Below are 16,158 nucleotides of genomic sequence, written 5' to 3'. Positions count from 1 at the left end.
GGATCCCACCAGCTCGCAACAGCGTCAAACAAAATCACGTCTTTCTCTGTAAAGTGTTTCTGCCGGCGCTTAAAATAAATGCCCCTCTTGCTGCCTCTGATTGGAGGGCAATACCCCATTCAGGCCTTTCTTCTGCCCTGGGGGCCATGCCCCATTCAGGCCTGTCCTCTGCCCTGGGGGCAATGCCCTCATTTAGGAAAAGGCAGTTTTTCTTTTTTTTATGATTTAACCTCATTTCTGGGAGAAGGCAATAGAGGGCGGAGGAAATTAACCGTTAAGCTGCTAGTCTAACAACTGTTAGGGAGGACCAACCCTGCAAAAATGTTTCTTGCTACAGCTGAAGTTTAACTCTTCACACCCAAGATCTGGCATCAGCCTCTTCAACTTTGTGTTGGGCCTGAGTTGCCTGTTATGGCCGAAGCCTGGCATGGTATTGCCTGGCTCCCTGTGGTCATTTTGCCCTTTTTTGTACCCAGACAAGACCCACTAATCTCTCAGTGGCTACTCGTAGGACCAACAAATGCAGGATTCTCTGCACTCAAACTGTAACTTCCCCGTTCACCCCCTCCCCCTTGAAGACAGTACTGATGCTGTCTATATCCCCCTGGTGTAGCTACATAGCTAATTCAGCTTAGCTGAAACCAGAGTGATTTTACTGGAAGTTACTGTAGACAAAACTGGAAATAAAAAGTGCTCAGTCCTCAAGGCTGGGGGCCATCTGCAGCTGGTACTAAACCTCAGCTGCAGAGTATGGCTTGTTAACAGTTCCAGCATAATCTGCTGTTTGCTTATGGGAGGGAATGCCACAGACCCCACGTTGCCCTTTGATCCCCAGGTGACTCGGTAAACAAGTGCACTAGATCCTTGAGTGCATATTAGCTATTGATTACACAACATCCTCCATTTCAAGTTAGGAGAATACCCAAAAATGAGCATTTCCTTGGTTCTGGTTTTTGGGGGCCTAGATTTAGGCCCCACATCAGGGTCCTATTTTTCAAAAGTGCTGAGCACTTGAACGGTTGCACAGCAATTCTGCCACCAGGCCTCTCCTGGGGTGACTAAATGTGGGCGTAGGGCTGGAATGTTCAAACGAGCCTAGAGACAAGTAGGCTCCCCACACCTTTGAAGAGTCCACCCTACCACCTGTTTCGGGGCACTCAAGTTTGGGAAGTTTTGCCATGATAATTAATTACTAGAATATGTTACTAATTACTAGACTATTTTCTCTTGGATACTTTGTTTCCCCAACTAATTCCCAGAGTTATTTTCATTTCATATGGGTCTTTGGTTGGGAATGGGAAGTGTCATCAGTGCTCAAGATGTGCACAGTCGTCCTGAGCCACTAGTCCATGTCTGGCTCTGGATGTTCCCCAAGTGGAGTGGGGAAGGGCTCTTTAGATCCGGAACTCCAGCTTGGCCCCTTTGCCTTATTTTCCCCTCAACCTCTCAGTTATTTGCATTTTTATAGTTCCTTCCAGTGGGAGGTCTGACAGTGATTTACAGATCTTATCCTCACCACAGGCCTATGACTCAGGGAAGTATTATCCCCATTTCACAGATGTGGAAACTGGGGCAAAGGAAGGATAATTTAGATGGACAAGCTCATAAATGAAATCTGAAATGGAACAGGACCCAGCTCTGACTCCCAGCCCTGTGGTTTAACATAAAGCCATTCTTCCAACTGTGTATGCGTACTCTGCTGATTGCTGCACTTCCCCTGGTTGTCCTTAGAACTTTAAATTTTTCAGCAAAGTGGACCATGTTCTGCTGGGCTGACACCTCACGCAACCCTGCTCATTTCCATGGGATCACAGGGGAGAATTGGGGCCAGTCAGTCTTTGCAGACCTTCTCCCGGTCTTGGGAGCTGTTTGATATTTCCTAATGTTTTTTCTCTTTGTTTTGCCAAGCAAGTCTATGCAGTGATGAGCTGCCAAAATCTTAACAACCGGTTCCCTCCTCACCCCATGAGGGAGTCGTGGCCTGTCCCTGGCCCCCAGGACTCCTGCCCCATCCAACCCCCTGCGTTCCTTGATGCCCCCCCCAGGACTCCCTTCCCTGTCCCCTGACTGCCCCCCGCCACCCCATCCAACCCCTCCTCTCATTCCTGATGGCCTCCCAGGACCCCTGCCCCATCCAACCACCCCTTCTCTCTGTCCCCTGACTGCCCCTGGAACCCCTGCCCCGACTGCCCCTGCCGCCCCCATCCAATCCCCCTCCTTCCTGACTGCCCCCTCCCGGATGCTTGCCCCCATTCAACCCCCCTGTTCCCCGCCCTCTGACCGCCCCGACCCCTATCCACCCTCCCCCTCCCCCCCCCGCGAACTCCCCTGCCCTCTATCCAACACCTGCTCCCTGCCCCCTTACCGCGCTGCCTGGAGGTGGCTGGTGGTGCTACAGCCACGCTGCTTGGCTGGAGCCGGGCCGCGCCGCTGCCACTGCGCACCACGTGAAGCACTGGGAGCTGGGGGCGCTACAGCCGCACCGCTCGGCTAGAGCTGGGCCACGCCGCTCGGCTGGAGCCAGGCCATGCCACCGCCGTGCAGCGCCTAGAGCACCGGGTCAGGCCGAGCTCGCAGCCCACCGCCCAGAGCATGCGCCGGCGGTGGGGTGAGCTGAAGCTGTGGGGGAGGGGGAACAGCTGGGGACTAGCCTCCCCGGACGGGAGCTCAGGGGCCAGGCAGGAGGGTCTCGTGGACCACCATAGTGGGTGCCCACCCGCCCCACCCCACCCCTAAGAGCCAGAGGGACTTGCCGGGTGGGGAGTCCCGGCGGTGCTTACCTGGGGCGGCTCCCGGGAAGCATCTGGCAGGTCCCTCTGGGTCCTAGGGGCGGGGTAGCGTAGCTAAGCGGGGAGCAGGAGGTTACCTGCCGCGGCATGGGCGGCTCTCCTCGCGCCCCCCCACCCCAGCTCACCTCCACTCCATCTCCGCCTCCCTGGGCCTGAGCACGAAGCCTCCTCACCGCTTCTCAGCCCTCCCAGGCTTCCGCACGAACAGCTGATTCGCGAGAAGCGGGGCGGAGCGTTCAGGGGAGGAGGCGGAGCGGAGATGAGCTGGGGACTGGGCCGGGAGCTGCTGGAGCATCCATGGAGTCGGCGCCTAAGGTGCCACTTTAAATTTAAAAGCCCTTTTAGAACCAGTTGGACAAAGGGCTTCTAAATTTAACAACTGGTTCCTGCAAACCGGTGCGAACCGGCTCCAGCTCACCTCTGAGTCTATGTAACACCTCTTATTACCACTCAGATGACACTTATAGGGCTGCTCTAGCTTCCATCGGTGCTGGAAGAACTACAGGTCTTGGGTGTGTAATAGAGAAATGCAAAATTAAATCCAAAGTACTGAGAGGGAAAAGATCAAGATGGGCTGGTTACACCTGACTCATCGCAGGGGAATGGAGACTACGTCTCTCCCCAGTGGCACGTGCCCCAATGGCTCATGCCAGCCAGTGCAAGCAAGATCAACTACCACCTGCATAGGCCAGCGGTTGCCTGCACCTCATGAAAGAAGCAGATTTCAGATTGCTGATCTCAGGAGTGATGGCCAATTCCTGCATTGGCAACACATGGCATGCAGGCAGCTTTCATCCACTGTTGCTCTTTGCAGCCTGAGCCAGGAGACCGGGGGTGTTTGCTCTTAGCACAGCATAGCATGTCTTCAAAACTGTCATAACCGTATCCCCCTAGCACTTGGCAGAGGTACAGTGGAAAGTCAGCATAACTGGGTAGGGAAAAATAGCCACTGTAGCAGTCTGGCCAGCCCCACGCATTCAAAATCATGGGTCAGGACCCAAAATCCTTAGATTTTAAAAAATATTGTACATTTGGGATCTTTGTATTTGCCTTCTGGTTTCTGAGCCTTTAGGTCACATTCAGGCCACGTTTAAGCTTTTCTCTGCAATCACAAGGGCTAGAATCTTATTTTTCAAGGAAAGATGAAATTCTCGGTCCATACAGTGATTTCAGCAGCTGGGGCTTTAAGCAGACACCAAATATTGTGAGAGTTGGCAACACCTCTCTGTACTCTCACAACAAGGAGCCCATTGTTCCTTATGTATTTTGCAGAGGGGGGAAGTCCAAGACTGTGGAATGAACTCCCCCAGGAACTGGGGACCATCCCAAACCTCCCTGCCTTCAGGTGTAAGGGCCACATTTCTTTGACCATGCTTTCCCTAACAAATATACAGCACCGTATAGTTTAAAAAAACAAAGCAAAACCAGACACTCCCCTGCACATGCTTCTCCCACTGGGGAGAGGCGGGAGAGCAAATAACACATGCCGTATGTTGAGCATGTTTAATGCACGACTGGAAGGTGCCCAGATACTATGGTGATGAGAACCTATAGACTAGAACAGAGCTCAGCCAAGAGCTCTGCTCTGCCACTTGCATCCAGATGCAGTCCACCAGCACTCAGAGAGTGGCCAGGCCCAGCTGTGGTGCTCCATGTTATACTCACAGCCCTCTTACCCGCTGTTCTCCAGCTCTCCTCTCCACAGAGCCAGTGGAGGGCTTGGAGCTGGGACACTTGTATTCTCACTGGTGTTTGTCACCTTCAGCCTGCTTGCCCTAGTCCTTTCTGATGGAGAATCCAGCTGGTTTGCACTTGCCTAGCAGGGCGTTCTGGTCCTTGCTGAGAAGCAGCAGATCTCTGTCCCTGCTCCTATTCTCATCACTTGGCAGCACAAATGGGAGTGACTGAGAGAGAAGGCCAGCGATGAACTGGCCCATCTCAGAGCTGAATGGCAACTTTTATCCACCACTCGCTGACCCTGGGAGACTGATTGGGTCAGCACCTTCATGGCAACAAGTTAAAATTATGCCGGGGCCGAAGGTTAATAATTCATCCAATTCACTGTGCAGCAGCCGGAATAAACCGTGTGACAAAGGGCTCTTTGGCTGTATGTCCTCATTTAAAGGTCCATCCGCATTCGGGGCTGCAGGAGTTCATTCACTTGCTGTCTGGCTCACCCCAGCTGTGGGTGCAGACTGCATAGCTAGACACTTGTTTTCTTCCTCTAATACTCTCCTTGTGCCCCTTGAGCCCAGGCCCTGTACTTGGGGTATCACCAAAGCAGGCACAAATGAACTAGGGGAAAGTTCTCTTAGCTGGAGTGTGCGTTTCCTGTAGCTCTGTGACTTGAACCTGTCCAGTCTCTCAAGACAAGCTGTTTGCCTGGGTCACTGCCTGGCTGGGAGCCCCCAGAGGGCACTAGAGACAGCGGAGTTGGTAGGAGTGCCCAGCCTCGCTCCTCAGCCGGCCCTTAGCTCAGAAAACAAAAGGTCTGTGAGGTGCTGGGGGGGGTGGGAATGATGGCTCTGGAGTGGAGGGTTTGGGGTGCCCAGCACGGTTCCTCGCATTGTAGGAGACTTTAGGTAGAAACAGCGCAATGCCTGACAGCCACCTCTTCTGTCATGGGGTGGGGGGTAATTGGTTCTACCCTGTTGTACCCATACTTCCCTGAGCTGTCAGCAGCAAATCCTGAGCTGTTCAAAGGGACACCCACTGAAAACTGCATCCCACTCCTGCCTAGCCTGCTCCCACGTGCCCCCATGACCCAGCAGGGGAGCAGCTGGAAGGGCTCTTGCTCCTCCGCTCCTGTTTCTCCCTAAGAGATGGTCACCAGCCAGTGGCTGGCACAGGTGGCAGGGGCACGAGGAAGGGAGGGGCATGGAATGGCACTGGAATCAATTGCCTGGGGAGGTGGTGGAATCTCCATCCTTGGAGATTTTTAAGAGCAGGTTAGACACACACCTGTCAGGGATGGCCTAGATAATACTTAAGTGCCTATACACAAATGCAAGAAGCCTGGGAAACAAGCAGGGAGAACTGGAAGTCCTGGCACAGTCAGGGAACTATGATGCGATTGGAATAACAGAAACTTGGTGGGATAACTCACATGACTGGAGTACTGTCATGGATGGATATAAACTGTTCAGGAAGGACAGGCAGGGCAGGAAAGGTGGGGGAGTTGCATTGTATGTAAGAGAGCAGTCTGGCTGCTCAGAGCTCTGGAATGAAACTGCAGAAAAACCTGAGAGTTTCTGGATTAAGTTTAGAAGTGTGAGCAGCAAGGGTGATGTCATGGTGGGAGTCTGCTATAGACCACCAGACCAGAGGGATGAGGTGGACGAGGCTTTCTTCCGGCAACTAGCAGAAGTTACTAGATCGCAGGCCCTGGTTCTCATGGGAGACTTCAATCACCCTGATATCTGCTGGGAGAGCAATACAGCATTGTACAGACAATCCAGGAAGTTTTTGGAAAGTGTAGGGGACAATTTCCTGGTGCAAGTGCTGGAGGAACCAACTAGGGGCAGAGCTCTTCTTGACCTGCTGCTCACAAACAGGGAAGAATTAGTAGGGGAAGCAAAAGTGGATGGGAACCTGGGAGGCAGTGACCATGAGATGGTCGAGTTCAGGATCCTGACACAAGGAAGAAAGGAGAGCAGCAGAAGACGGACCCTGGACTTCAGAAAAGCAGACTTTGACTCCCTCAGGGAACTGATAGGCAGGATCCCCTGGGAGAACAACACGAGGGGAAAATTTGTCCAGGAGAGCTGGCTGTATTTTAAAGAATCCTTATTGAGGTTGCAGGAACAAACCATCCCCATGTGTAGAAAGAATAGTAAATATGGCAGGCGACCAGCTTGGCTTAACAGTGAAATCCTTGCCAATCTTAAACACAAAAAAGAAGCTTACAAGAAGTGGAAGATTGGACAAATGACCAGGGAGGAGTATAAAAATATTGCTCAGGCATGCAGGAGTCAGGAATCAGGAAGGCCAAATCACACTTGGAGTTGCAGCTAGCAAGAGATGTTAAGAGTAACAAGAATGGTTTCTTCAGGTATGTTAGCAACAAGAAGAAGGTGAAGAACAAGGAAAGTGTGGGCCCCTTACTGAATGAGGGAGGCAACCTAGTGACAGGGGATGTGGTAAAAGCTAATGTACTCAATGCTTTTTTTTTTTCTGTCTTCATGAACAAGGTCAGCTCCCAGACTGCTGCACTGGGTAGCACATCATGGGGAGGAGGTGACCAGCCCTCTGTGGAGATAGAAGTGGTTCAGGACTATTTAGAAAATCTGGACGAGAACAAGTCCATGGGGCCGGATGCGCTGCATCCAAGGGTGCTAAAGGAGTTGGCGGATGTGATTGCAGAGCCATTGGCCATTATCTTTGAAAACTCATGGTGATTGGGGGAGGTCCCAGATGACTGGAAAAAGGCTAATGTAGTGCCCATCTTTAAAAAAGGGAAGAAGGAGGATCCGGGGAACTACAGGCCAGTCAGCCTCCCCTCAGTCCCTGGAAAAATCTTGGAGCAGGTCCTCAAGGAATCAATTCTGAAGCACTTTGAGGAGAGGAAAGTGATCAGGAACAGTCAGCATGGATTCACCAAGGGCAAGTCATGCCTGACTAACCTAATTGCCTTCTATGATGAGATAACTGGCTCTGTGGATGAGGGGAAAGCAGTGGACATGTTATTCCTTGACTTTAGCAAAGCTTTTGATACGGTCTCCCACAATATTCTTGCCAGCAAGTTAAGGTAGTATGGGCTGGATGAATGGACTGTAAGGTGGATATAAAGCTGGCTAGATCGTCGGGCTCAACGGGTAGTGATCAATGGCTCCATGTCTAGTTGGCAGTCAGTATCAAGCGGAGTGCCCCAACGGTTGGTCCTGGGGCCGGTTTTGTTCAATATCTTCACTAATAATCTGGAGGATGGCGTAGACTGCACCCTCAGCAAGTTTGCAGATGACACTAAACTGGGAGGAGTGGTAGATACACTGGAGGGGAGGGATAGGATACAGAGGGACCTAGACAAATTAGAAGATTGGGTCAAAAGAAACCTGATGTGGTTCAACAAGGCCAAGTGCAGGGTCCTGCACTTAGGACGGCAGAATGGCCTAGGAGCACTCCTCACGGACACCACATGGATGAGAGACACAGGAGATAACAGCCAGCCTTCCATTAGAGGGAGAGACCCTTCCAGCAATGGAAGGCTGGCTGTTTTCTCCTGTCTCTCTTATCCATATGGTGTCCGTGAGGAGTGCTCCTAGGCCATTCTGCAGGGCCTTGTGCACACTGAGGGCTAACCAGCCCCAAGTTCCATCAGCTGCAGTTCCCAGGGAGCTGTAGGAGGGAGAGGCAGTGTTTGGCAGAGCCGGGCTCTAGCTCAAGGGGACTATTTGACTTTTTACAGGTCCTTTGGAGGAGCCTTAGAGCAGAGGTCCTGGCTTCTTGCGTTCATTAAGCATCCCATGGCACTTCCTCTCTGTCTCCCAGGGTCAGGGTCTTTGCTGTGGTGTCCAACCAGGGCAAGGCCATGATCTCTGTGTAAATGCCCCTGCAGTTTAGTAGGGTATGATCTCCACTTCCTGCCCTAACATGTTGTGTCGTGACTGTGAATTGTGAAGCACTTTCGGGGGATGTGCAGCCATTTGAGTATCACTTTAAATGAGTAAAGAGCCTTAGGACACTGCTGAGGCAAGGCATTCTGGGGATGGGAGATATTATCCCTCTCAGCTCAGATCCTACCCTGCACTTTCCATCTGTGCATGTTTTAACAGAGAGCCTTTTGGCAGCAGACTCAGGTGCATATGCTCTCTGCGTGGTTTCTGCTATTCCTGCATTGACATGCTGGACTGCCTCCTACATTCAAACAATACTCACCAAACAATGTATCACGTTACTGGGTCAATGTCTGCTGGAGCTAAAAGCCAAGTCTCTAGCTCCCTGTTAGATCAAAGCTTGGGAGACTGGTTTTTCTTTCAGGGACAAGTTTATTCCCTCTTACTCTAGGGCTTGGCCCAGGGTTTCCATACCCAACTGAGCACCAGCTAGAGAGCCATGATGCAGACCAAATGCTACGGGTTTTATCAGCAGCAGTTTCCATTGGCAGGACTTGAGCTCATGTCTCACCCAGATTTCCAGAGAAGTTCTCTGTCATGGTGAAACTCAAGCCAGCAATGACTGACATGATCCAGCGGCTGGAAGATGACACTAAAATCAGGTGCACATTTAACAGGGAGGGTAACTAACCATTGAAACAACTCACCAAGGGATGCGGTGAATTCTACATCACTTGGGGTCTCGAAGTCAAGATGGGATCTCTTATATCCCGCTCAGCTGGAAGTTATTGTGCTTGATACAGCAATTGCTGGCTGAGTCTATGGCCTGGTTATGTGGGAGATCAGACTTTAAGGCAAGAAGTCTGACCTGACAAAGATCACAAAGATCTGTCCTGCCCTTAAAATCCTTGAATCTGTGCTGGGGGTTCTTCCCACGCTCCCTTGCGGTGCCCATGCCGAGGAGCAGCCTCGCAGAGCCGACGAGCCACGTTATAAGTATGCTGGGCGGCTGTTCTGCTTTGGATTCCCAGTTCCCGCCCAACATTACCACTCGGTCCATCCTGCCTCGGGGTTTCCTATATACATTGTGTCACAAGGACTGAAGGATCCATTCCCCTTTCTCAGCCTTTACTAGAATGTAATGTCTGCCTTTCAGTAAAGCGCCAAGGGAGGAGGGGGATTATGCCCTCAAGATCACTGTGGAGAGGGGACCCTCCCTGGGTGAATCTTGTCCCTCCATATTTCAGGGAAATGGGTGTCATCAGCTTCCTCCACTGCTGGACATGAGCAGGAGTGTGGGGTGGGTGCCTCTGCGTTGCCTCAGTTAATAGAGCCCAGGCAGTGGCTCAATTTACTTGCAGACCCCCTATGCACCAGGGAGGTGTGTGCAGAGCTGCAGGTGTACAGAGGCCAGTAGAAAAGCACAGAACCTCTGTGTGACCTTGTGCTTCTGGAGGAACCTCATAACTCAGTGCAGACCTGATAGCGTTACATTGCTGGAAGTCAGTTTGCCCCTCTGAATGGCCAAGTCGAGCACTTGTGTTCTGCAGTACACTTGAGCAGTGTGACAGGTCTACCCCTGGGGCACAGGCTGCCCTCCAGGGTGCTCTGGGGTAGATCAGCCAATGTCATGTCCTTGGCAGGTCACTGTTTGGGAAGGGTGACTACAGTCTCCTGGGTCCATTCCCTCGTGCTGGGACTGTCTCCTACAAATTCTCATCCTTCAGAGTTCAGTTTTGTTCCAGGTGCCTGCACTGACTTTCCTCATCTGGCTGTATTCGTGACTGGATCCCACTGTCTGAATGCAAACAGTGCACTGGCATCTTCCAGAACTAGAGGGAGAGAGAAAACCATGAAAACAAAGGGCAGGTTCAAACTCCAGGGAGAGTCACGCGCTTTAGGGGAAAGCTTTGCTGGGCTGTAAGCTCGAGCTACAAAATAAGCTGAAAACCTTGTGTGAAAGAAAACTCCTCTCCTAGCTTGAAGCTGTATGTGGCCCTCCCAGCTCGAAGACTATTGGCCCCATCTTCACTGGCCAAAACCCTTCCTCTTTTATGGGAAGCACATTTCTTTGTTCTAACCAAAAGACAAGGAGACGAGTTACCAAATACATTATCTACAGAAACTATTTTCGTCTGACTCATGCTTCGTCCTGACTCCTCACGTCCAGTGTTGTATGCATACCTCCATCACAGTCTTATGTTCAGCTTAATAACTTGAGCCACCACATTCTTGAAGAGAGAAGTCTGGACAAGTTAAGAAGGTGAACCTTGGAGCCTAGTGCTCAAGGCCAACAGCACAATTTATTCATAGAAATAATTGAAGTAGCCTCTGAATGTGAATGGAAAGCTACACCACTCATTATACACCCGGAAGTTATGGTGAGAACACAAAGACCACATCCAAAGATGTAAGAGGTCCATTGTTTCATTCTTTTTAATTCAGTTTTCAAAAGTTGATATGGAAAAGAACTTACCTAAAACTATACTTAGCACATCCCTGTCCCTCATTTATGGGCATAGATCAGTGTGTTGATCTCTATCAGACAAAGTGCTCAGCCTTCACTGATATTCTAGAAGCAAAAACCATTGGGGGGCGGGGGGGAAACAGTTACGCTTGCTAAGTGACAACATTGAAATTGATGAACTATTTTTACAAAAGCCAGGCCCTTGAATGGCAGGAAATGAGTACTTAAAGGAATCAAAAATCTTACCCTGCTCACATAATAAGAATATCCTTATCAAATAGAAAAAATTCATATTTCATTAGAACACAACAACCTTAACTCTGATCCAATGGGTTTTTTGTATTATTTTTATAATATTTATTTTAAAATGATTATTTTAAAATGATTTTAATGTAATGTTATTCCTCTGACAGTAAATTTGTTTGGTAAAGTACTTAGAACCGCTATTGCTTGGGAACATTTGTTTTCTATGTAATAATAGGAAAGTCTATAATTTATCAACTTGAATGTCTGTGGACACATGTTTAAGGTTAACCCGTATATCATTAATGAATATGTGCATGCGTTCATGTGCGTAATTTGTTTCTTTTGCAGAAAGCTGTTGTGTGTGTTTATATTTTGTGGTTACTCGCGAGAAGATGGCGTTTATTTTGTGTCGGAGTTGAGGCTGCCATGATGAAACATGCACTTCTTTCTATTGAAATGAATGCATTTCTACTCTGGCTATGTAACTATTCCTTTCCTTAGGAATTAGTTCTTGGGTTTTCTAACAGGTGCAATAGGTAATTGGCAGATGTAGGGACAGTCTCTGGGAAAGAAAGAGCATCCTCCTGGCTGCATTATCTTACAGCCAGCTGCCTCCGACCTCCCTGGGAAGTCCAGCCAGTCGGGAATCAGCCAGAGGTTGAGGCTCCCGGCAGTGCTCTTCCTCGGGAAAGAGGAGCTGTATGGAAAGGTGACATGGAACTGGCTGCACTGGCCCTCTGGCACCAGGGATTTCCCCCTGCCAGGGGATCTCCAGAAAGTCAGTTCAAGCAGCTTTAAGAATGATTTGCACCACGGCAGGGGCAGAAATCAGCCTCAGTGGGATGGAGAAGCTGGCCCCTCATGTACAATACTGCCCCTGCTGCAGTGAATGACTGAAAATGTCCATTGACATTTATGAGAGCCCAGGACTCCTATTGAGATTTGCTGGGACAGAATTGTATGCCATAATTATTCACAACACAAATTGCTACCAACTTTGCTTAATTTCAAACAGTTTTTCTCACATGTCACTAATACCCAAGTCTCCATGGAGATGCAACCCCGTGGAAAATGTGAAGGGGTCATGACAAGCCGTCAATGAGCTAAAGGGAGACAAAGTCCCAGTGTCCAGTCGGGGAGTTGGACTGGCTTGTGAAGCCCAGCAGGCACAGTTGGGCAGGGCAGAGCTTCTCTTTGGAAGGACTGTGTCAGGAGAGCCATCGGGCTTGGGCTCAGCAGGCCTTGTGCAGAATGCCCTGGAGGGTCTGGGGCACGCACTGATCCACAGTGGCCTGGGTGACCTTTTTCCTGCATGGTGGCAGGTCTGAGTAGCTGTCTCAGCATCTCTCTTGTGCAGGAGCAGTTGGGTGGCGATGCTAAGCAGCTCTTCCCTTTGTCTCCTCTTGCTGTAGGAACCTACCCAGTTTATTCCGCAGGCTCCCTCCTTTCCTCCTCCATGGAGCTGGTGACTTAGACCCATGACTCCAGAGTCAATGGTGCAATCTGTGAGGTTGTAATTAGCACAGAAAATGAGCTAGGAGGAGGAAACGGGACAGGATTTAATTTTCAATTGAACAACGAGTCAGAGTCTACAGCCAGCATGTGCAACCTTCCTAACTCGTAGGAGGAAAGAAACCCCAGGCCTGAATCCCCATTCATGTTAGTGAGCGCAGGACTGGCTCAAAAGCATCTACAGCAAAAGACACTGTAACTTTGCTTAGTTACCATCTATTTTCTCCAGTCCCAGCCAGTGCCTGAGGTAGTGAGATTTCACCATCTGGTCATAACGAGCCAGAGGTAGGAGGAGACAGGAGAACATCAAAGCAGCATTAACAGATCACTCAGCAGGGGCAGCAGAGCTGGGGCGGGGGCAAGCTAGTGCCACCTCATTTGGAAATATTGGGGGGCTGATCTTTTGTCCCCCACCCCTTGTATTGCTCCCCCTCATGTTCTGGGAACAAACATTCCCTGTAAACAGTGAGGGGGTGGGGGTAAGAGCAGGACCCAGAGTGGCTGGAGTAGCCAGTGCAGTGCCTGGGGTCGGACTGACGACTAGACAGGAACCAGGTTGTTCGGCTGACGCCAGGAGACGCTACCTCTGGCAGTCAATCTGAGAGCCCTCTTCTCAGCATTCAGCCAGCTGCCCTCCACCCAGTCCTAATAGCTCCCCTTGCTCCCTATGTGAAGGACCCACCCTGACACCCCAATCTCCCCTACTTCCCATACAGAGCACATACCCTGCCCCCCTAACCTCCCCACTCCCCATACAGAGCATACGCCCTGCCCCCTCCTATCCCTGATATCCAACCTCCCCCACTCCCCATACAGAGCACCTGCCCTGCCCCATCCCTGACACCCCGTTACCCATGCAGAGCAATCACCCTGGGGTTGGAAGGGCGACTTTGTGGCCCTGTTGGGCTGGCTATGCACAGAGGAGGTAGAGGCTTATCCATCACCCTCCAACCCGTTGGTGCGTGACATGAGTAATGCAATTGTATGACACGTGATCAGAATGTAGAACACTGAGGTTTTGGTTGCTTTGCCTCTCTCTAAGTGCCTGTTGGAAGGACACTTTCACTCTGGTTTTTGAAAAGGACTCTAGAAAAACAGCCCCTTACGTGGGTACTCAGCAGGGTTTGTACCTGGACTTTCAGCTCCACCGAACAGTCCTCTACCACTTGAGCTAAAGGAGTCGCTGTTAACCTCTGTATGGAACAGCCACTAGGAGAGATGTCAGCGGTTTGCTAGACAGCAGTGGAGTTTTTGAGATCAGGAATCCTGGGTGGTTTAGTCACAGGGTACAGATAAGAGAGGCAAGCACATAGATGGGTCACAGTGTGGCTGGATAGAGGAGCTTTATGTATGCCATATAAGAGACAGGCGTTCTACTCCCAGACCTTCCTGAAGTGACTTTGTGCAACCTCTCTGTTAACATATGTGTGAAGTAGAAGGAATAATACTTGACTGCCTCCTAAGATAGAGCTCTGAGGCTCTGAAGTGCACAGATAAATGGCCAGCAGAGAGAAGATTTGAATTCATGGCTCCTGCTTCCAAGCTCGGTGCACTGTCCCCTAGACTATGGGTACTTGGATAAGCTTGTTCTTTCTTCTCCACCATGGACGGTCACCTGGTTTAGGCAGAAGAGGCTGAGCTGCAGAACACTGCAAAGTCTGGTGAAGTTGGGAAATCTGGCTGCAGGGCAGCCATGCATCAGGCCCTTTCTCTGGTTTGGTAAGAAGCAAGCGCACTATCCAGCGTCTGTCTCATGTCAGGAAAACCTGATGCAAAGATCCCCCTGTAGAGGATCAAGGAGAAGTTGGCTCTGTCTAGCCAGATGAGAGCTCCTGACAGTTTGCTGTGTAGACCAGACCTGTCTGTTCTCTGCTCTAACCACCATCCTGCCACTGCTCCTGGGTTTTATAACTGTTTGCTTAACACTGATTACAAATCATCTCTAATCTGACAGATAATCTAGAGGAGCTATTATCACTCTGGGCACAAACTTCCTGCTGCTGCATGTGCAGATAAAGTTCTCCTGAGAACTTGATATTAGCCCTCAGGCAGGGACTCTGCCTTTTTTTGCCCTCAGGAGGCACATGCGCACCTGGGAAAATGTCTGAATATACAGTGCTAATTACCTGGGAACACCTCGGCCTTTGGGAGGGAGGGGCAGTTCATTTAATGCCCCTGGGGTTTTCAATGCCTTATTGAAGAAAAGGGGTTGTCTGTACTTTGTGTCTAGTCAGTATCTTGTTCATCACTTGCCCGTGTTTATGAGGGTCTTTCCAACTGCAAAAAGAGAGAAAGCATTTTAAAAATGGGGACATTGAATTGTCAACCCCCCTGCCTGTGGCCTCACAAACATATTTTCCTGTTTATAAAGTTGTTTTTCTCTCACATGTTTCAATGTGAGACCTGCACAGGGACTCCAGGACTGGGGTATTACCCCAAACTCCTTGTTACTTGCTATCAGATTGATAATGTCCCTGGCACAAAGAACAGGGCTGGGAAGAATAAGGCCCAATGTTTCTGTTGTGCCCTGGACCTACGTTCTCCCTCCCCACCTGCATGCCATGTGCTGTCTTTGGTTGGATTGTAAACTTTTTGGGGGTGCTTTGGAGGACAGCTAAAACATTCTGGGAGCTGTAAGGCAATAATAACCATCTCTTGACTGAACCCTGCTGTGGTCTCTTGCAGATTCTTAGCCCGGCCCCTGGGCAGAAAGCTGGGTTTGAGGGACAAGGTGAGATTGAACGCTCCACCCAATCCTGTGCTGGAAACCTTCTACGCTACTCACAGCAAGGATCCAAAGAAGGTGAGTTCCTTCTCCCTCCCAGCCCCTTGCCCCGTGACTCCTTCTTATCACTGTCTAGCTGGAATTTCATTGAACTAAACTTTCTAGCCAAAGTTCTCAAATTTGGCAGCATAAAGTTCAGCAACTCCATCTATATTTAGAGCCTCAGCCAAGCAGCCAGGTCCCCGGAGGTGCTGAGCATCTCCCTGACTGCAGTAGGAGCTGGGAGCACCCAGCACCTCTAAAAGCGTCATCAGAAGCAGCTCCCAGTTCCACACACAGGGGCGACTGCCCTGGTGCATTAGACAGCTGGAGCTTAGGGGAGTTACGAGGAGGATGCCAGACTCTCTCCAAAACTCCAGGGGCAAGGGCACTGCTATCCCAAAAAGAAAAATGTCCTGTTCAAATGTCAACTCCTGACTCCTTGTTCATCTGCCTTTAAACATGGCCTCTTTGTGTGTATTTCTACCTCACTTGTCAAACACCCCATGACAAATCAGGATCTCTTAGACTCTGACAGTTACTGCAGCCCAACTAGTTCAGGCTGCAGACTCCGCCTGACAGCTACACTGCTCAGTGGTGTTGTGTGCTGCTATGAAGCCTGTGAGTTTGGAATCGGTCTTACTGGTAGGTACCACAAGCCAGTGTCCTCGGCATCATCACACACCCAATATGGAGCTGTGGGATTTCCCTGCAGGAGATGAGGAGATAGTGCCCTGGCAGGGCAATTTCTGGTGCTCTTGGCATACGTTCTACTGCTTGGCGGAGTTCTCAACAGCTGAAGTTTCTGACAGCAGTATCCAGAGTTCT

The 16,158-nt window shown here is 50.3% G+C and overlaps 1 protein-coding gene across 3 annotated transcripts in view; it reads left to right on the top strand.

The window, feature by feature from the left end:
- Positions 1 to 16,158, top strand: part of CERS4 (ceramide synthase 4) — a 116,708-nt gene that overhangs the window by 70,300 nt on the left and 30,250 nt on the right. For all 3 annotated transcript variants that reach the window (XM_054013403.1, XM_054013404.1, XM_054013405.1), the window contains exon 3: positions 15,252 to 15,369. In XM_054013403.1, coding sequence (XP_053869378.1) covers positions 15,252 to 15,369 — 118 coding nt within the window. The remainder of the gene's footprint in view (positions 1 to 15,251; positions 15,370 to 16,158) is intronic.

The sequence above is a fragment of the Malaclemys terrapin genome, chromosome 24, assembly GCF_027887155.1.
Source record: "Malaclemys terrapin pileata isolate rMalTer1 chromosome 24, rMalTer1.hap1, whole genome shotgun sequence".
NCBI lineage: Eukaryota > Metazoa > Chordata > Testudines > Emydidae > Malaclemys > Malaclemys terrapin.
This window is presented reverse-complemented; position numbering and strand designations above follow the sequence as displayed.